At 44.6% G+C, this 22,358-nt stretch overlaps 1 protein-coding gene across 4 annotated transcripts; it reads right to left on the reverse strand.

Moving 5' to 3' along the window:
* Window positions 1-3,597: 3,597 nt before the first annotated feature.
* LOC112240059 (ER degradation-enhancing alpha-mannosidase-like protein 3) lies at window positions 3,598-21,595 on the reverse strand. Of its 4 annotated transcripts, none has more exons than XM_042308818.1 (20): window positions 20,755-21,591; window positions 20,605-20,650; window positions 16,083-16,183; window positions 14,300-14,339; window positions 14,084-14,196; window positions 12,689-12,842; window positions 12,294-12,428; window positions 12,046-12,151; window positions 11,765-11,862; window positions 11,498-11,623; window positions 11,282-11,365; window positions 11,109-11,192; window positions 9,318-9,442; window positions 8,929-9,097; window positions 8,620-8,765; window positions 6,765-6,909; window positions 6,421-6,612; window positions 6,103-6,268; window positions 5,462-5,647; window positions 3,598-4,652 (listed from the first exon to the last, which is right to left on the reverse strand). In XM_042308818.1, exons 1-20 carry the CDS (start codon window positions 20,838-20,840, stop codon window positions 4,363-4,365), a joined length of 2,592 nt encoding a protein of 863 aa, XP_042164752.1. In that variant the 5' UTR covers window positions 20,841-21,591; the 3' UTR covers window positions 3,598-4,362. The 4 variants fall into 4 exon arrangements, with proteins under 4 accessions (XP_042164752.1, XP_024264277.1, XP_042164828.1 ...); XM_024408509.2 differs by having other exon boundaries at window positions 8,878-9,097; window positions 20,755-21,589; XM_042308894.1 differs by lacking the exon at window positions 3,598-4,652 and adding an exon at window positions 4,664-5,092 and having other exon boundaries at window positions 20,755-21,595.
* Between the last annotated feature and the right edge of the window lie 763 nt (window positions 21,596-22,358).

A 22,358-nucleotide genomic window follows, 5' to 3' on the forward strand; every position in this document is an offset into this window, starting at 1 on the left:
GAAACATTCTATTAAATGTGATAATAGGATTACACAGCATGATCCATGCAGATTGAGCCTCAGAAATGATTAATAAATATTGTATAATATTAAAAACATAACATACAGTTGAAGTCAGAAGCTTACATACACTTAGGTTGGAGTCATTAAAACTCATTTTTCAACCACTCCACAAATTTATTGTTAACAAACTATAGTTTTGGCAAGTCGGTTAGGACATCTACTTTGTGCATGACACAAGTAATTTTTCCAACAATTGTTTACAGATTATTTCACTTATAATTCACAGTATCACAATTCCAGTGGGTCAGAAGTTTACATACACTAAGTTGACTGTGCATTTAAACAGCTTGGAAAATTTCAGAAAATTATGTAATGGCTTTAGAAGCTTCTGATAAATGTCAATAGGCCTGAGTCAATTAGAGGTGTACCTGTGGATGTATTCCAAGGCCTACCTTCAAACTCAGTGCCTCTTTGCTTGACATCATGGGAAAATCAAAAGAAAATACCTCAAAAATAAAATTGGAGACGTCCACAAGTCTGATTCATCCTTGGGAGCAATTTCCAAACGCCTGGAGGTACCACGTTCATCTGTACAAACAATAGTACGCAAGTATAAACACCATGGGACCACGCTGCCATCATACTGCTCAGGAAGGAGACGCATGCTGTCTTTTAGAGGTAAATGTACATTGGTGCGAAAAGTGCAAATCAATCCGAGAACAACAGCAAAGGACCTTGTGAAGATGCTCAGGCCGCTCAGCAAGGAAGAAGCCACTGCTCCAAACCCACCATAAAAAAGCCAGACTACGGTTTGCAACTACACATGGGGACAAATATTGTACTTTTTGGAGAAATGTCTGGTCTGATGAAACAAAAATAGGACTGTTTGGCCATAATGACCATTGTTATGTTTGGAGGAAAAAGGAGGAGGCTTGCAAGTCGAAGAACACCATCCCAACCGTGAAGCACAGGGCTGGCAGCATCATGTTGCGGTGCTGCTTTGCTGCAGGAGGGACTGGTGCACTTCACAAAATAGATGGCATCATGAGGCTGGATAATTATGTGGATATATTGAAGCAACATCTCAAGACATCAGTCTGGAAGTTAAAGCTTGGTCGCAAATGGATCTTCCAAATGGACTATGACCCCAAGCATACTTTCAAAGTTGTGGCAAAATGGCTTTAGGACAACAAAATCAAGATATTGGAGTGGCCATCACAAAGCTCTGACATCAATCACATAGAACATTTGTGGGCAGAACTGAAAAAGTGTGTGCGAGGAGGCCTACAAACCTGACTCAGTTACACCAGCTCTGTCAGGAGGAATGGGACAAAATTCACCCAACTTATTGTGGGAAGCTTATGGAAGGCTACCCGAAATGTTTGACCCAAGTTAAACAATTTAAAGGCGATGCTACAAAATACTAAATGAGTGTATGTAAACTTCTGACCCACTGGGAATGTGATGAAAGAAATAAAAGCTGAAATAAATTACTCTCTCCTATTATTCTGACATTTCACATTCTTAAAATAAAGTGGTGACCCTAACTGACCTAAAACAGGGAAATTTTACTCGGATTAAATGTCAGCAATTGTGACAAAGTGAGTTTAAATGTATTTGGCTAAGGTGTATGTAAACTTCCGACTTCAACTGTAGATATTGAAACCACTGATGTATGTCTCCCTAAGCATGAGCAGACCAGCTGGCAGGTGTCTTCCCGGACATTTTCAATCTCTCCTTGTCCCAGTCTGTAATCCCAACATGTTTCAAGCTGACCACCATTGTCCCTGTTCCAAAGATCTCCAAGGTAACCTGCCCTAAATGACTATCGCCCTGTAGCACTCACATCTGTAATTATGAAGTGCATTGAAAGACTGGTCATGACACACATCAACACCATAATCCCAGACACCCTACCCTAGACCCACTGCAATTTGCAAACCTCCCCTACAGATCCACAGATGACGCAATCTCAATTGCACTTCACACTGCCCTATCCCATCTGGACAAGAGGAGAAATAACTGAAAATGCTGTTCATAGACTACAGCTCAGCATTCAACATCATAGTCCTGTCTAAGCTAGGGACCCTGGGACTGAACCCCTCCCTCTACAACTGGGTTCTGGACTTGCTGACGGGTCGGCCCCAGGTGTTGAGGCTAGGCAACAACACCTCAGCCATGTTGACCCTCAACACAGGGGCCCCTCAGATGTGTGTGCTTTAGTCCACTACTGTACTCCCTGTTCACCCACGACTGCATGGCCGCGCATGACTCCAACACCATCATTAAGTTTGCTGACGACGTGACGGTGAGATGGTTAGACTTAGCAGTGTGGTACCAGGACAACAACCTCTCCCTTAACGTCAGTAAGACCAAGGAGCTGATAGTGGACTACAGGAGAAAGAGGGGGAAGCACACCCCCATCTACAATTGACAGGGCTGTTGTGGATTGGGTTGAGAGCTTTAAGTTCCTTGGCGTCCACAACACTAAGGACTTAACATGGTCCACACACACCTGCACAGTTGAAGAGGGCACGGCAGCGCCCTTTCCCTTCAGGAGGCTGAAAAGATTTGGCATGGGCCCGCAAATCCTCAAAAAGTTTTACAGCTGCATCATCAAGGGCATCTTGACCGCAAAGAGCTACAAAGGTGGAAGAGCTACAAAGGGTGGTGCGGACAGCCCAATACATGACTGGGGCCGAGCTTCCTGCCATCCATGATCCCTATATCAGGCGGTGTCAGAGGAAGGCCTGAAAAATTGCCAGACTCCAGCCACAGACAGTTTCACTCTACTACCGTCCGGAAAACGGTACCGGAGCGTTGACTCTTGGACCAACAGGCCCCAAGACAGCTTCTACCCCAAAGCCATAAGACTGCCAAATAGCCAGACTGCTAAATAGTTAATCAATGGTACTCAAACTACCTGCACTGACTCTACGCACACTCACTAGACTTTATATACACACACACCATATACATGCTCACACACACACACACAAATTCAAACAATACATATGCACACACTTTTACACTAATTTGCTGCAGCTACTCTGTTCTATATTTTACTTCTATTATTATCATCATCTATCTGGATGCCCAGTCACTTTACACTGCCTTCATGAACATACAGTACCCTACCTCAAGTACCTCTCTGCACATTGATCTGGTACTGGTTCTCTCTGCACATTCTCCAATCTTGTGTATTATATTCCTCGTGTTAGTTACTATTATTTTTTTTAAACTCTGCATTGCTGGGAAAGGTTTGTAAGCAAGCATTTCACTGTAAAGTCTACACCAGTTGTATTCAGCGCATGTGAATTCAAATGTTATTTAATGTCCCTATTCCCTTTTAAATCTTAACCTGAAGGAGAGGTTATTTTAGGTTATTACCAGACAACTGAAGGACAGGTTATTTAAGGTTATTACCAGACTATGGTAATACTGCTCTGAATATCAACAAAAAGAGAGTGGACTGTATGCATCCACTAATGTCCAGCCATGTTGCCTAATAGTCTAAAACCAAGAGAAACCTCTAGTTTAATAATCCTATCGCCTATAAAACACATTATGTTTTTGAGACAGATGACAACACACTTTTCAATTTCCTTATCAATTTAATTAAAGTTCATTATGTTGTTGGCTTTTTTGTTTCCTTGGTCTTCCAGTATGTCATCAAGCTCCAGTCAGACCAGTAAGATGTCTCAAACAAGGATCCCCTCTGCTGGTCAGCTGGTGGTACTGTCTGCCCTCTTGGGTAGCCAGTACCCGGTGTCTCTCATACCGACCAGAACCTGAGCAAAGCAGCACTGTATTTCAAACCATCGTGGAAATAACTGACAAATACATATTTACAGTCACATATAACTTTGTCTCTTCCTGGAGAGTGCCAGTGCTAAGTGATTCTCAGCATCAGCCTTTTATAGACTGCTTGCCACTGCAGTCCCTCACAGTCAGGTAGCTTAATATTGACCCCACAAATTAGGCCCACAAAATAAAATAGTAAATGTTCCAACAACTTATCAGTTAATCATTACAGTTAAATAAACCAATCAACCAGTGGATTATAATTCAACCAGCATTTGGAATCTGCTCCCACATGTCAGTGACCTGGAAAAGCATTTGGAGGAAGACAATATGTGAAAATAAGACAAAACCAGAAAATAGTGAATAATCAGAGGTTCATACTGCCAGACAGTAGATATCTGGGCTGTAGAAGAAGTCACTGTATTCTACCCTGGTAACCGTTCCTTATTAAAACATCACCCCACTAAAACCTTATTCTTTATGAGGCACAGTCCACTGACCCCAGGCCTGTACGGTGGCTGGGACAGACCGGAGGAGGGGGAACTGTGGAAGTTGTCAAAGCTCATCTTCCATCTGCTGAAACGCCTCTAAGTCCTCTCGCCAATCAGCCATCATGGCTTCCACTGATTTTCTGCTAGAGTCCTTGTCAACCTCAGGCTCCTCCTCTGGCTCAGGGTTCCTCTTAATGGCAGGTCCCACATCTTCCTCAGGAGTCACTTCCTCATTGTGGGAAGCTGATTCATCCTGCTCCACAGTCCTCACGTGTGACTGGTCGAGAGTTGCGGCAGGGACAGGTGAAGTTTGGTCTGTTGAACAGTCTTCCTCCTCCTCCTGAACATCCCTCCCTGAGGAAGGACAGAGGGGTGAGCTCAGTCCATTTTCAGACCACTTTCCACCACAATATATGAGCTGTGTCCTGCACAGTCATTCATATAGTATCCTACAATACATACACAGCCATACACCGTTTCCTACTCACTATGTATGTACATTTAACACAAGCACCTATCAGTCATTCCCAGACAGAAATAGGGCAGTGTTGCGGTTTACAAGATGCAGCGAACAATAAACAGAAATGGTACTGACGAGTCATGTGCAGAACAGACCAACAGTAATATTCTTCTGAGGGGTTCTGACATGGCCAGCTATATACACACACAAGACTAACCAGCACTGAGCTGCTCTACCACACACAGAATAATGGAGGAGAGAGGAAAGAGAAGAGGGCGATACTTACTGCTTTCCAGCAGGATGCCAGGGAGAGGTTCACCTTTGAATATAGAGGCTGTTAAACCAAAGGGTGAAGGGAAAAGAAAGATGGAAGAGGAAAGCTACACTGTTACAGTCCACCACCGGGAAGGAGAGGAGGAGGAAGGAAAATGGAAAGAAGGGAGCCGTTTCCTGTATCACACATCGAAATTGGGTGCTTACCACCCCCTACCGCCACTAAGGCTAGTACTGCAAAGTGGCCACAGGCCCACTATTTTGGTTCACCACTAACCCCTGAAATACTGGCCATTTTGAGATCTTTACAGAATCAAATATAGTCCCTAAAATCAGCTGAAATCCCACAAAACTATCCAGAAGCTGGAAAGACACTGTCCTGTCTTTGTTTAGTCACTAATGTCCAACTGTCCTCTCCAGTGGATCTAACCTCTGTCTCTGGCCTTGTCGCTCAGCAGCACCTCCACCTCCCTGTACTCCTTGAGAGCCTCCAACAGGATATTGCCTTCCTTGTAGAAGAGGAAGAGGAGGGGCAAAGTGACGTCGTCTGTGTTGCGGCCGTCGCCAGCCATCTGGAAGAGGGGAGCAGTGTCACTGCTGCTACCCTCGTTGTCATCTGTGGAGGACGGGGGTAATTAGCAAGGTTAAACAGGATACTATAATTAAGCAATGAGGCACGAGAACGTGTGGTATATGGCCAATATACCATGGCTAAGGGCTGTTCTTAGGCACACCCTTATAGCCATGGTATATTGGCCATATACCACAAACCTCCAAGGTGCCTTATTGCTATTATAAACTGGTTACCAGTGTAATTAGAGCAGTAAAAATAAATGTTTCGTCATTCCCGTGGTATATGGTCTGATATACCACGGCTGTCAGTTAATCAGCATTCAGGGCTCAAACAACCCAGTTTATAAATAGTAATGCATCAGTTTATTAAAGGTTATATAAAACATTATGAAAGTGTTATGAACATTTATAAAGGTTAGAAGTATGATTATAGTTAGTGCAGCCTTCTTGAAGAAGATTCCTTCAAATTGAGATCTTTTGTCAGTTGGTCCTCCTCACCGATGACGATGCCTCCGATGGCCCCAGCCTTCATGATGTGTCTGGCCTTCTCAGCAAACATACATTGGCCCCGCTGCAGCAGAGCAATGCGGCCCTGTACAAAGGCAGCGTTGCTCAGTTCCGCACAGCCACTGTATGGTTCAGCCACTGTCACAAACCCACGAACCTACAGACAGATGAAGAGAAGGGGGGTGGACATGTTAAAACAACACTCAGAATGACAAAAATAGAGAACATCTGGCACCTAGGGACAAGACAGGAAAAACCAACAAGCAAAGGTGTCCATCCATTGGAAATTGGCACACTGAAGAAACTCACCCCCGTGATGCTCTTGGAAAGATCTGTGCCAAACTGTGCTGGGCCAGAAGTCAGCACCACTCTGCCGAAGAAGGGGTGGGAGACTATCTGCACAGCGCGCGGAGGGAGCTGCTCCTTCTGCTGCTGGCTGGACAGCTCCATCATCTCCTGCATGAAGCGCATGCCGTCCTCTGCTGCCACAGCACTGACCGCCTAGAGAGAAACCAAGGGAAGGGGAGAGAGAGGAAAGGAGAGGGCAGTAGATAGAGTAGGGGAAGAGACTGAGTAACTCATATGGGGGGTTGGCAATGGTCTTATGATATCATTCAGACTCTCCCGGCTTGTCCTGTGAATGAATCATTTACCTGTGTAGCGTGTTGGACCAGCTGCACTCTGCCGTCTTTAAGGTGTATAAGGCTGACTCCCATCCTCCTCAGCAGCTCCAGGTGATCAGGGTTGTTGGCCATGAAGTCCTGAGCCCTCAGAGGTGGGCGACCGATCCCCGGCTCACTGGATGAGAGGGTGAAGGGGGTGGAGGGCATCAAAGTTCACATTCAGTATGGTTGTGACAGGAACAATATTCAGTTTAACATGATCCTCACATTAGACATATACTCCCCTATGTATATATTTGGACAGTGAAGCGAAAATGTCATTTCCAGAATTTATTCTAAAAATAGAATATGTTTCTGAACACTTCTACATTCATGTGGGTAGTACCATGATTACAGATAATCATGAATGAATCGTGAATAATGATGAGTGAGAAGGTTAGAGGCATAAATATCAAATCCCCCCAAAATGCTAGTGACTCCAAAATGACAACACATTATCTACCATTAATTTCTATTGGGCACAAAATAACCTGAAAACACAACCAAAACAAAGTTTGTAGTCTCACACGCTTGATATAGTCACTGCATGCTACAAATATGGGACCAAATACTAAACTTTTTACTAAATGTAATACCCTATAAGTGAATTTGTCCAAATTCTTATGACACCTTCAAATTGGGAGACTAAAACACTACATGACCAAAGGTATTTGGACACCTGCACGTCAAACATCTCATTCCAAAATCATGGGCATTAATATGGAGTTGGTCCCCCCTTTGCTGCTCTAACAGCCTCCACTCTTCTGGGAAGGCTTTCCACTAGATGTTGGAACATTGCTGCGGGGACTTGCTTCCATTCAGCCACAAGAGCATTAGTAAGGTCGGGGCGATTTTTGGGCGATTAGGCCTGGCTTGCATTCAGTGTTACAATTCATCCCAAGGGTGTTCGATGGGGTTGAAGTCAGTGCTCTGTGCAGCCAGTCAAGTTCTTCCACACCGATTTCTGTATGGACCTTGCTTTGTGCGCAAGGGCATTGTCATGCTGAAATAGGAGAGGGCCTTCCCCAATCTGTTGCCACAAAGTTGGAAGCACAGAATCGTCTAGAATGTCATTGTATGCTATAGCGTTAAGATTTCCCTTCACTGGAACTAAGGGGCCTAGCCCAAAGAGAACATTTTTCCACTGGTCCAGAATCCAATGACGGCAAGATTCACACCACTCCAGCTTGGCATTGTGCATGGTGATTTTAGACGTTTTAGATTTTAGACTGCTCGGCCATGGAACCCCATTTCATGAAGCGCCAGATAAACCGTTCTTGCGTTGACGTTGCTTCCAGAGGCTACATACTTCAGCACTCGGCGCTCCCCGTTCAAAGAGCTTGTGTGGCCTAGCACTTCACGGCTGAGCCGTTGTTGCTCCTAGAAGTTTCCACTTCACAATACCAGCACTTACAGTTGACCAGGGCAGCTCTAGCAGGGCAGAAATTTGATGAACTGACTTGTTGGAAAGGTAGCATCCTATGATGGTTGAAAGTTACTGAGCTCTTGTCATTCTACTGCCAATGTTTTCCTATGGAGATTGCATGGCTAAGTGATACATTTTATACATGTCAACAACGGGTGTGGCTGAAATAGCCGAATCCACTAATTTGAAAGAGGTTTCTACATACTTTTGCATATATAGTGTACATAAAGTGCATTCATTAATAAACGGTAAAACAGATATGTAAGAAGAAAAAAAACAAATAAAACATTACATTCGGTACTGTCGCCTCATAAAACATTTGATCTCAATTCCAAAATTCTGGAGTATAGAGCTAAATTGTAGTTTTAGCTTCACTGTCCAAATAAATACATAGGGGGTGTATGTATAAATGTCCCTTACCGGTGAATGGCAGGACGGGGACAACTCTTGTCCACAGCACTCCTGATTGGATCTCGGAGGTTCCGTGGAAAGGCGGGGTCGGGGAAAAGGAGGCGTGTGTTGGGGCAGGTCCAATCAAAGTTAGAATCATCCAACTCCTCCTCTGACTAAGACAGAGTGGGAGAGAGCAAACATGACTAACTGTATCATTTGAATATTATTAGATGTACTATTATTAGAATTCTAGCTGATCACAGCAGGTGATCTTACTACACCCACCCAAAGAGATTTGACATAGGCGGAGAGATGAGGCAGAGATGGAGCCTGTACCGTGGCGTTAGCGGGAGAGGGGGCGTGAGGGGCAGTGGACAGGGACAGGGGCAGAAGGTGTGCCTCGGTGGTGAAGATATAATCCTCAACATTAAACGTCAGATCTTCCTCTTCCGCAAACAGCAGGAACAGGTACTTGAACATCTCTGCCAAGAAAAATGAGTCCATTCTGAGAGGGGAGGAGTTAGGAAGAGAGAGGATTAGTGATATTTGGGGCAGCAGGCCAACAGAGCAGACACCACATAAACTATTTTGATTGAACTACATGGCTGGCACACTGTTGCTAAGCCACTAAAACCATCCACCACTTAATTGCCCATCATTAAATCCCACTTAGTCATTAAATCCCTCCCCGTCCCCGGGGTATTCCCCTGGGTCTGGGCTCTCACCGGTCCTCGTGGCTCCCGGTGCGAACGTCCTTCATGGCAGCAAAGCCACAGGGGACCCGGGCAAATCGGTTCAGGTTGTCCAGCACCGTGCGGCCTACCTCCAGGTAGTAGGGGTCTTTGGTAGCCTAGCGGGGGTACAGTGGGACCAGGGTTAGACACTGTCCTACTGAATCAGGCAATAAGGAAGGCCACTAAATCAAATGTACAGTGCATTCGGAAAGTATGCAGACCCCTAGACTTTTTCCACATTTGTTACGTTACTGCCTTATTCTAAAATGGATTAAATTGTTCCACCCCCCCTCATCAGTCTACACACAATACCCTATGTTGACAAAGTTTTTAAAAAAAACAGGTGACAAGCTGACAATACCACATTTACATAAGTATTCAGACCCTTTACTCATTAGTTTGTTGAAGCACCTTTGGCAGCAATTATAGTCTCGAGTCTTCTTGGGTATTTTTAAAAACGTTTTATTTTTTTTAACTAGGCAAGTCAGTTTACAATGACAGCCTATGGCTGGGCCAATTGTGCCCTCCCTATGGGACTCCCAATCACGGCTGGTTGTGATACAGCCTGGATTCAAACCAGGGTGTCTGTAGTGACACCTCAAGCACTGAGATGCAGTACCTTAGACCACTGCGCAACTCGGGAGCCCCGGGTAAGAAACTACAAGCTGTATTTGGAGAGTTTCTCCCACTCTTCTCTGCAGATTCTCTCAAGCTCTGTGAGGTCGGATGGGGAGCGTCACTACACAGCTATTTTCAGGTCTCTCCAGAGATGCTCGATCGGGTTCAAGTCCGGGCTCTGGCTGGGCCACTCAAGGATATTCAGAGACTTGTCCCGAAGCCACTCCTGCGTTGTCTTGGCTGTGTCCTTAGGGCCGTTGTCCTGTTGGAAGGTGAACCTTCACCCCAGTCTGAGGTCCTGAGTGCTCTGGAACAGGTTTTCATCAAGGACCTCTCTGTACTTTGATCCGTTCATCTTTCCCCTCGATCCTGACTAGTCTCCCAGTCCCTGAAAAACATCCCCACAGCATGATACGGCTACCATGCTTCACCGTAGGGATGGTGCCAGGTTTCCTCCAGACGTGACGCTTATCATTCAGGCCAATGATTTCAAGCTTGGTTTCATCAGACCAGAGAATCTTGTTTCTCATGGTCTGAGAGTCTTTCGGTGCCTTTTGGCAAACTCCAAGCAGGCAGTCATGTGCCTTTTACTGAGGACTGGCTTCCATCTGGCCACTCTACCATAAAGGCCTGATTGGTGGAGTGATGCTGAGATTGTTGTCCTTCTAGAAGGTTCCATCTCCACAGAGGAACTCTGGAGCTCTTTCAGAGTGACCTCCCTGACCAAGAACTTTCTCCCCCGATTGCTCAGTTTGGGCGGGCAGCCAGCTCTAGGAAGAGTCTTGGTGGTACCAAACTTCTTCCACTTAAGAGTGATGGGGGCCACTGTGTTCTTGGGAACCTTCAATGCTGCAGACATTTTTGGTACCCTTCCTTTTTGGTTTTTGATCTGAAATGTACTGCCAACTGTGGGACCTTATATAGACAGGTATGTGCCTTTCCAAATCACATCCAATCAATTGAATTTATCACAAAAAAAACAAACAAAAAAAAAACTTTCAACCAACCAATTTTCACATTGTAATTATGGGGTATTGTGTGTAAATTGATGAGGAAAACATTTAATTTAATCCATTTTAGAATAAGGTTGTAACGTACCAAAATGTGGAAAAAGTGATGTATTGTTATGTCAACTTCTAGACTGCATGTCTCCACAGTCCTTACCTTGTACAGGAAATAGGTGCTCTCTGCAAACTCAGGTCTTAGTGGATGCTGAGCCCAATGTACCCTGAAATCAGTGGTGAATGCCTGGGGAAGACATAGAGAGGGGTGTTAAAGGTTACAGCCTGAGTGAGAACAAAGAAAGAGGTGGAGAGGGAGCATAAAAGAGAGCTTACCTCTGGGAGGAAGTTGTGTTTCTTGGTGACTTGATACAGCATCTCATGGGTCTCAATGGCCGGCCGGATATCTCCCTTCAACACCTGGGGGATTCATTAACAATGTTAGGAGAGTAAAAGTCTTAATTTGTCTCCCTAATCTCAGCACCAGGTCTATGTACTAAAACCCCTGCTTAGGCAGCTGGTCTGTTAGTGACGCCAGGCTGAGTGTCTCACCTGCAGCCCAGGGAAGAAGGCCAGGAGGGAGTCCATCCAGGTGCGAGCAGGCAGCAGAGGCTTGTGGATGTGAACGTCCAGCAGGAGAGGAGGCTGGCTGATGTACTTCATTATAGACGCATAGTGCTGGAAACACAAATAATGAGAACATTTGACAAGCTGAGGATGAGAATTGTTAACAGCATACTTTGTGTGGATTGAACAATAAGGGCATAAAAGCATTCCATTATCCAAGCCAGAGTAAGGTTACAGTGTGAGGTCACTCACAATGTTGAAGCGCTGCAGAAACAGGTCATCTCCCAGGAGAATATAGGCCTTGAGCAGGTACTCATAATACGAGTCAATCCCTGCTCCCACTCCGCTGTCTGGAACAATACAACACACAGGCATGCCTTATTTCTACAAGTACAGAACATCAGCTCCAACCGCCTTGCCCGTTCACTTCTATCACACCCAATACATTGTCTGTCTCTGGATAAATCCAAGGAAATCCTCCTGTACAATACAGTAGATAGCAGTTGTGGCCTGGGACTGGTTCCCTCTCTCACCCCTGCGGACCCACTCTCCTGAGTGGATGTTGATGGTTGTTCCCACCAGGTTGCTATTCCTCTGCCTCTTCTCCCAAAGGAAGTCGAGGGCTCTCCGTGCATGGACCTGTGTAGAATACAATGAATCAATATCATTCAGACACACTGGCATCTAGGATAATCAACAATGAAGGTCTAGTCGTGCCGTCTACTAGTATTAGTCCTGATCTGAACAAGGTTTAAAGTAAGAGATGATTGTCTGTTTTTACCTCAAACACAGGGTCCCCAGTGAAGCGACTCAAGGCAGCGAACTCCAGGATAATTGTGCCAGCACAAGCTGTACAGGTGTCCGTCTCTGTGCCCGTCCGACTCTCAGGACTCCTGAGGCCATGCTTCAAGTTTACCTGTTGAGTGGAATAAAAAGGCTCAATATATTGGTCATAGACTCAAATCCACAGCTGTGTCCAAAGACATTGTTCAGGTGAACTATACAGCCATAGAAAACCAGGCTGCGGAAAACTGTAGCAGCTGTATGCAGAGCACTGAAGCAGATAATACAATTATGCAGTCATAATTGGAGAGGGCTGTGTGTGTGTACACATGAGTGTGTATGGTCAGGACATATCCCAACAGCTGTGGCCTTATGTATAGTCTGAGGGCTCACCCTGGGGTAAGGCAGGCCACTGCTGGTGTTGAAGGCAGGCAGGAGTCTGAGACCCACGTCTTTGGCCATGTGGAGCAGCTCATCCTGGTACCACTGCATGTGATACCCTGTATCCTTCAGCATCACCGCCATGGAGTGGCCCCCTAGCAGCCCCCTGGAAACATGAGGAAAGTCACAAAGGTCACACAACAGTATGTGGACAACCCTTTAAATTAATGGATTTGGCTATTTCAACCACACCCGTTGCTAACAAGTGTATAAAAGAGCACACAGCCATGCAATCTCCATTGACAAACATTGGCAGTAGAATTTTCTTACTGAAGAGCTCACTGACTTTCAACGTGGCACTGTCATAGGATGTCGCCTTTCCAACAAATTTCTGCCCTGCTAGAGCTGCCCTGGTCAACTGTAAGTGCTGTTATTCTGAAGTGGAAATCGCTTGTCCTCGGTTGCAACACTCACTACAGAGTTCCAAACTGCCTCTGGAAGCAATGTCAGCACAAGAACTGTTCATCAGGAGCTTCATGAAATGGGCTTCCATGGCCAAGCAGCCGCACACAGGGCTAAGATCAACATGTGCAATACCAAGCATCGGCTGGAGTGGTGTAAAGCTTGCAGTCATTGGACTCTGGAGCAGTGGAAACGCGTTCTCTGGAGTGATGAATCACCCTTTACCCTCTGGCAGTCTGACGGACAAATCTGGTTTTGCCAGATGCCAGGAGCACGCTACCTGCCCGATTGCATAGTGCCAACTGTAAAGATTGATGGAGGAGGAATAATGGTCTGGGGCTGTTTTTCATGGTTCGGTCTAGGCCCCTTAGTTCCAGTGAAGTTAAATCTTAACGCTACAGCATACAATTACATTGTAGATGATTCTGTGCTTTCAACTTTAGTGGCAACAGTTTGGGGAAGGCCCTTTCCTGTTTCAGCATGACATTACCCCTGTGCACAAAGCGAGGTCCATACAGAAATGGTTTGTCGAGATCGGTGTGGAAGAACTTGACTGGCCTGCAGAGCTCTGACCGCAACCCCATTGAACACCTCTGGGGTGAATTGGAACGCCGACTGCGAGCCAGACCTAAACGTACAACATCAGTGCCTGTCCTCACGAATGCTCGTGGCTGAATGAAAGCAAGTCCCTGCAGCAATGTTCCAGCACACATACACAGTTTGTTTGCTGTTGTATTTGTGCTGTTGCCAGTGTCTTCTGTCTGTATCGTCTGTTTAGTCTTACATCGTTTAAAAAAAAAATCCCAGCCCCCATCCCCGCAGGAAGCTTCTTGCCAGGCTATTGTAAATAAGAATGTTCTTCTTCACTGACTTGCCTTGTTAAAAAAATAATAATAACATTTCCATCCCCTCAATAACAGACTTTTTTTCTTATTTTTTTCTTACCCCAGCACACGGATGTTGGTCTCAAAGACAGACACCACAATGTCATTGTCCAGTCGCACATCTCTCAACACTCTCCTCACTGCTTCTTCAAACTCTGTCGTCTTATTTAAGAGCTGTAAGTAAACACAGAATTAAATATATGAAAATCATTGTCTACCCAGAGGTTAGACAATCCAACTAAGGAGGTTGGTAAAACAAACTAAAGATGAAACCTACCACTAGAGTGTCCAAGGTGTCGATGAGGGTGAGAGAGAACCTTAAAACACACACAGACAAATCAATCAGCATCAATTATAGTCCCTTATGGCTAGAAAATATCAACAGAGAGTTACAGTGCCTTGCGAAAGTATTCGGCCCCCTTGAACTTTGCGACCTTTTGCCACATTTCAGGCTTCAAACAAAGATATAAAACTGTATTTTTTTGTGAAGAATCAACAACAAGTGGGACACAATCATGAAGTGGAACGACATTTATTGGATACTTCAAACTTTTTTAACAAATCAAAAACTGAAAAATTGGGCGTGCAAAATTATTCAGCCCCTTTACTTTCAGTGCAGCAAACTCTCTCCAGAAGTTCAGTGAGGATCTCTGAATGATCCAATGTTGACCTAAATGACTAATGATGATAAATACAATCCACCTGTGTGTAATCAAGTCTCCGTATAAATGCACCTGCACTGTGATAGTCTCAGAGGTCCGTTAAAAGCGCAGAGAGCATCAAGAAGAACAAGGAACACACCAGGCAGGTCCGAGATACTGTTGTGAAGAAGTTTAAAGCCGGATTTGGATAAAAAAAAGATTTCCCAAGCTTTAAACATCCCAAGGAGCACTGTGCAAGCGATAATATTGAAATGGAAGGAGTATCAGACCACTGCAAATCTACCAAGACCTGGCCGTCCCTCTAAACTTTCAGCTCATACAAGGAGAAGACTGATCAGAGATGCAGCCAAGAGGCCCATGATCACTCTGGATGAACTGCAGAGATCTACAGCTGAGGTGGGAGACTCTGTCCATAGGACAACAATCAGTCATATATTGCACAAATCTGGCCTTTATGGAAGAGTGGCAAGAAGAAAGCCATTTCTTAAAGATATCCATAAAAAGTGTTGTTTAAAGTTTGCCACAAGCCACCTGGGAGACACACCAAACATGTGGAAGAAGGTGCTCTGGTCAGATGAAACCAAAATTGAACTTTTTGGCAACAATGCAAAACGTTATGTTTGGCGTAAAAGCAACACAGCTCATCACCCTGAACACACCCTCCCCACTGTCAAACGTGGTGGCAGCATCATGGTTTGGGCCTGCTTTTCTTCAGCAGGGACAGGGAAGGTGGTTAAAATTGATGGGAAGATGGATGGAGCCAAATACAGGACCATTCTGGAAGAAAACCTGATGGAGTCTGCAAAAGACCTGAGACTGGGACGGAGATTTGTCTTCCAACAAGACAATGACATAAAACATAAAGCAAAATCTACAATGGAATGGTTCAAAAATAAACATATCCAGGTGTTAGAATGGCCAAGTCAAAGTCCAGACCTGAATCCAATTGAGAATCTGTGGAAAGAACTGAAAACTGCTGTTCACAAATGCTCTCCATCCAACCTCACTGAGCTCGAGCTGTTTTGCAAGGAGGAATGGGAAAAAATGTCAGTCTCTCGATGTGCAAAACTGATAGAGACATACCCCAAGCGACTTACAGCTGTAATCGCAGCAAAAGGTGGTGCTACAAAGTATTAACTTAAGGGGGCTGAATAATTGTGCACGCCCAATTTTTCAGTTTTTGATTTGTTAAAAAAGTTTGAAATATCCAATAAATGTCGTTCCACTTCATGATTGTGTTCCACTTGTTGTTGATTCTTCACAAAAAAATACAGTTTTATATCTTTATGTTTGAAGCCTGAAATGAGGCAAAAGGTCGCAAAGTTCAAGGGGGCCGAATACTTTCGCAAGGCACTGTAGGGTATTCCAATGCCAGCAGGACTGTCTCCAGGCACTCACTTCCCCAGTGCGTCGTCCACGTCTCCCCGACTGGGCTCCTGCCCACGCACCCTCCCCCGACACGTCAGAGGCATCAGCTCATCTGCTGGGTATGCATGATCCTGGAAAACACAACCAATAATATACATTTTTTTTAAATATTTAACCTTTATTTAACTAGGCAAGTCAGTTCAGAACAATTTCTTATTTTACTGCCTACCCCGGCCAACGCTGGGCCAATGGTGTGCCGCCCTATGGGACTCCCAATCACAGCCGGATGTGATGCAGCCTGGATTCAAACCAGGTATTGCACGGAGATGCAGTGTCTCAGACCACTGCGCCCCTCGGGAGCCAATAAAGATCCACGGTAGTGTAGAGGACGACCGCTCATGATTTTTCAACGCCGATAACGAAAATTGGAGGGCCGATACCGATTAATCAGACGATATATATATATATAATAATTACAATTACAACAATACTGAATGAACAGTCTGACTGAGCGGTGGTAGGCAGCAGCAGGCTCGTAAGCATTCATTCAAACCGCACTTTCCTCCGTTTGCCAGCAGCTTTTCGCAATGCTTGAAGCACAGCACTGTTTATGACTTCAAGCCTATCAACTCCCAAGATTAGGCTGGCAATACTATAGTGCCTATAAGAACATCCAATAGTCAAAGGTATATGAAATACAAATGGTATAGAGAGAAATAGTCCTATAATAACTACAACCTAAAACTTCTTAACTGGGAATATTGAAGACTCATGTTAAACTTCTTAAGGCTAGGGGGCACTATTTTCACATCCGGATGAAAAGTATGCCCAAAGTAAACTGCCTGCTACTCAGGCCCAGAAGCAAGGATATGCATATAATTGGTAGATTTGGATAGAAAACTCAAAAGTTACTAAAACTGCAAAAAAGTGTGTCTGTGAGTATAACAGAACTTATTTGGCAGGTGAAACCGCGAGGACAAACCATCCAGGAAAACAAAATGTTGAGGTCACGCTTTTCAATGGGTATCTAGAATTCTAAGGCAGTTGCTTACAGTTCCTATCGCTTCCACTATATGTCAACCATCTTTAGAAATTGGTTGATGTTTTTCCTTTGAGAAATTAAGTAGCCCTGTTCAGAACGAGGGGCGAGTGAAGTGTACTGTTTTGGTTGGGGCGCGTGACCTGAAAGCTCGCTCCACTTTGTTTTCCTCTGGTATTGAACATAGTTTATTCCGTCTTAAATTGTATTGATTATTTACGTTTAAAAATACCTAAAGTTGGATTAGGAAAGTTGTTTGAAATGTTTGGATCAGGTTTACAGGTAACTAATTAGATCATGTGTAGTCATGTTGCGCGAGTTGGAACCGGTGTATTCTCTGAATCATACGCGCCAAATAAATGGACATTTTGGATATATAACGACAGAATTTATCAAACAAAAGGACCATTTGTGATGTTTAATGGACATATTGGAGTGTCAACAGAAGATCTTCAAAGGCAAGGCATGAATTATATGTTATTTCTGACTTTCGTGTTGTGCCTGGCGGGTTGAATTATGATTTTCATGGGGTGATGGAGAATGGGGCGTGCTCGGTCCTCTTTTTCCTGTAGTCCACAATCATCTCCTTTGTCTTGATCACGTTGAGGGAGAGGTTGCTGTCCTGGCACCACATGGCCAGGTCTCGTACCTCCTCCCTACAGGCTGTCTCGTTGGTGGCCAGGCCTACCACTGTGGCAAGCTTAATGATGGTGTTGGAGTAGCGCCTGGCCGTGCAGTCCCGAGTGAACATGGAGTACAGGAGGGGGCTGAGCATGCACCCCTGAGGGGCCCCTGTGTTGAGGTTCAGCGTGGCGGATGTCTTGTTACCTACCCTTACCACCTGGGGGCAGCCCGTCAGGAAGTCCAGGATCCAGTTGCAGAGGGAAATATTTAGTCCCCGGGTCCTTAGGTTATTGATGAGCTTTGAGGGCACTACAGTGTTGAACGCTGAGCTGTAGTGTCTATGAATAGCATTGTCACATAGATGTTCCTTTTGTCCAGCTGGGAAAGGGCAGTGTGGAGTGCAATAGAGATTGCATCATCTGTGGATCTGTTGGAGCGGTATGCAAATTGGAGTGGGACTAGGGTATCTGGGATAATGGTGTTGATGTGAGCCACGACCAGCCTTTCAAAGCACTTCATAGCAACAGACGTGAGTGCTACGGGTCGGTCGTCATTTAGGCAGGTTACCTTAGTGTTCTTGGGCATAGGCACTATGGTGGTCTGCTTAAAACATGTTGGTATTACAGACTCTGACAGGGAGAGGTTGAAAATATCAGTGAAGACACTTGCCAGTTGGTCAGCACATGCTCAGAGTACAAGTCTTGGTCACCCATCTGGCCCTGCGTCCTTGTGAATGTTGACCTGTTTAAAGGTCTTACTTACATCGGCTGCGGAGGGCGTGAATACACAGTCTTCCGGAACAGTTGGTGCTCTAATGATAGTTCCGTGTTATTTGCCTCGAGGCGAGCATAGAAGTTGTTTAGCTTGTCTGGTAGGCTCGTGTCACTGGGCAGATCTTGGCTGTGCTTCCCTTTGTAATCTGTAATGGTTTGCAAGCCCGGCCACATCCGACGAGCTTCAAAGCCGGTGTAGTATGATTCGATCTTAGTCCTGTATTGATGCTTTGCCTGTTTGATGGTTCGTCGGAGGGCATAGCGGGATTTCTTATAAGCTTCCGGGTTTGAATCCCGCTCCTTGAAAGTGGCAGCTCTAGACTTTAGCTCAGAGCGGATGTTGCCTGCAATCCATGGCTTCTGGTTGGGGTATGTACGTACAGTCACTGTGGGGACGACATCATCGATGCAGTTATTGATGAAGCCAATGACTGATCTGGTGTACTCCTCAATGGCATCGGAGGAATCCCGGAACATATTCCAGTCTGTGATAGCAAAACAGTCCTGTAGCTTAGCATCGGCTTCATCTGACCACTTCTTTACTGACAGAGGCACTGGTGCTTCTGTTTTTTTTGCCACAATCGGTGTCCCAAAATACCGATTACAGATTGTTATGAAAACTTGAAATCGGCCATTCCGATTAATCGGTCGACCTCTAGTCCGGACCTCTGGCAGTCTCTATGGGGGTGCCACAGGGTTCAATTCTCAGGCCGACTCTCTTCTCTGTATATATCAACGGCGTCACTCTTGCTGCTGGTGATTCTCTGATCCACCTCTACGCAGACGACACCATTCTGTATACTTCTGGCCCTTCGTTAGACACTGTGTTAACTAACCTCCAAACAAGCTTCAATGCCATACAACTCTCCGTGGCCTCCAACTGCAAGTAAAACTAAATGCATGCTCTTCAACCGATCACTGTCTGCACCTGCCCGCCCGTCCAGCATCACTACTCTGGACGGCTCTGACTTAGAATATGTGGATAACTACAAATACCTAGGTGTCTGGTTAGACTGTAAACTCTCCTTCCAGACTCACATTAAGCAACTCCAATCCAAAATTAAATCTAGAATCGGCTTCCTATTTCGCAACAACGCATCCTTCATGCTGCCGATCCTCGACTTCGGCGATGTCATTTACAAAATCCTACCGATCCTCGACTTCGGCAATGTCATTTACAAAATAGCCTCCAACACTCCACTCAACAAATTGGATACAGTCTATCACAGTGCCATCCGTTTTGTCACCAAAAAGCCCCATATACTACCCATCACTGCAACCTGTACGCTCTCGTTGGCTGGCCCTCGCTTCACTCTAGTCACCAAACTCACAGGCTCCAGGTCATCTACAAGTCTCTGCTAGGTAAAGCCCCGGCTTACCTCAGCTCACTGGTCACCATAGCAGCACCCACTCGTCACTCACTGGTCACCCCCAAAGCCATTTAATTCTTTGGCCGCCTTTCCTTCCAGTTCTCTGCTGCCAATGACTGGAACGAACTGCAAAAATCTCTGAAGCTGGAGACTCATATCTCCCTCACTAGCTGTAAGCACCAGCTTTCAGAGCAGCTCACTGCACCTGTACATAGCCAATCTGTAAAAAGTCCATCCAACTACCTCATCCCCATACTGTATTTATTTATCTTGCTCCTTTGCACCCCAGTATCTCTACTTGCACACACATTCATCTTCTGCACATCTATCTTCTGCACATCTACCATTCCAGTGTTTAATTGCAACATTGTAATTACTTCGCCGCCATGGCCTATTTATTGCCTTAACTCCCTTATCTTACCTCATTTGCACACATTTGCACTGTATATAGACTTTTTGTTTTATTTTTTTCTACTGTATTATTGACCGTATGTTTGTTTATTCCATGTGTAACTCTGTGTTGTTGTATATGTCGAACTGCTATGCCTTATCTTGGCCAGGTTACAGTTGCAAATGAGAACTTGTTCTCAACTAGCCTACCTGGTTAAATAAAGGTGAAATAAAATAAAAGTTTAAAAAAATGAGTACCAGTACATCTCAACAGAACATCTAAAATGTTTGCATTATTAGATTGCTGCTAAACCACTCTCAGTTATGTGAAGGGGGCAGGTGGTGACGAGACTTACCATATAATTGGAATAAGCATGGTCAAACATCTCAACCACTTGGTTCCTTGAGGGGAAACAAAGAAATAACGAGTCAGTTTAGCTGAATCTATTTTATCAGTCTGAACTTGCCACACTTCTAGCCCAGGACCAGACATCTTTCTCACTCACCTCAGCTTGAGCTTCTCCTCTCGTGACATAGACTGTCCCAGCCTGCATGAGTTGCTCAGCAATAGCAGCAACAATAGGGTCGACATTGTTGCAGGGCGGAACCACAACACAGTCCACTTAGCTTCAACCTAGCTCTCTCAGTCAAGTACAACTGTAAACTATCATCACATTAATATAGGTCTAGACACCAAAAGTCTCTGATAAACCCAAACACACTCAGATCTCATGTGCACATATTCAGAACCAGGGGACACTTCAGGCCCAGTTACTGTCTGGTCCAACAGTTAATGAATGCATCCCAATACCACATTGAGGCAGTGCTGTTTATAAGGCCTACAATACTGTTACTAATCAGCTTGTTGATGCCAATTTAGACACCATCTATGACTCACTTGTCCTCTCCAATGTCATACAGTACAAATCCAGGTTATGGTTGAGGTGTGACAAGGGGTTGGACAAACAACTGTCTCTAAAATCCAAAGTCAGGCTAACATAACAAGCAATCTATATATTTGACCTTTTGCAGGAATGCTGTAGCTATTATGTAAACTGATAGTGATCTGTCATAGGATGTGTCTCATAATCGAAGACAGTTCCAGTGGTGTAAAGTACTTAGGTTTTTTTTGGGAGGTATCTGTACTTTACTATTAATACTTCTTACAAATTTTACTTCACTACATTCCTGAAGACAATAAGGTACTTTTTACTCGATAGATTGTCACTGACACCCAAAAGGACAGGAAAATTGTCCAATTCACACACTTATCAAGAGAACATCCCTGGCCATCCCTACTGCCTCTGATCTGGCAGACTCACTAAACACAAATTCTGTTTGTAAATTATGTTGGAGTGTTTTAGTGTGCGTTGGCTATCCGTAAATTAAAACCATAAAATCATGCTGTCTGGTTTGCTTATTATAAGGAATGTGAAATGATTTATATTTAAACTTTTGATTCTTAAGTATATTTAAAAACAAATATTTAGACTTTTACTCAAGTAGTATCTTGCTGGGTGACTAACTTTTACTGAGTCATTTTCTATGAAGGTATCCTTACTTTACTCAAGTATGACAATTGGGTACTTTTTCCATGACAGCAAAGTTCTACCGGGACCTACAGCAGCGTTAACACATGCTCCTTCCTTGACTGAGTGTCCAGTTCCTTAGAACCATATTCACCTGCTGGTCACACCCTCTGACACACACGGCACCGGGACCTACAGCAGCGTGTAACACGTTGGCAAAACTTCAATCAACACAAAACATGATTCACATACTGCTAATCCCCACTGTCTAACGTTTCCTAACTAACGGGCAATCACATTACTCAATACTGACAGAATAATGTTATTCCTCAAGCCAATCAAAACAAACTGTCCTTCCTTATTAACGTTTCTTGACATCCGTGAATTTTTGAGTAAACAGACACCATAAAAGCCTACTGCCATGAATACTGGCAAGCTGAAAAGGTAAATTATCTCGCTTTCTGATTAGACTAACAAATAATTAGCTAATCATTATATATTTAGTTAATTCATATATATTATCACAACAGTAACTTTCACTGGCTACAACCGTTAACGTTACCGTTACTATCGACAAACAA

Source organism: Oncorhynchus tshawytscha, linkage group LG01, assembly GCF_018296145.1.
Source record: "Oncorhynchus tshawytscha isolate Ot180627B linkage group LG01, Otsh_v2.0, whole genome shotgun sequence".
Classification (NCBI taxonomy): Eukaryota; Metazoa; Chordata; class Actinopteri; order Salmoniformes; family Salmonidae; genus Oncorhynchus; species Oncorhynchus tshawytscha.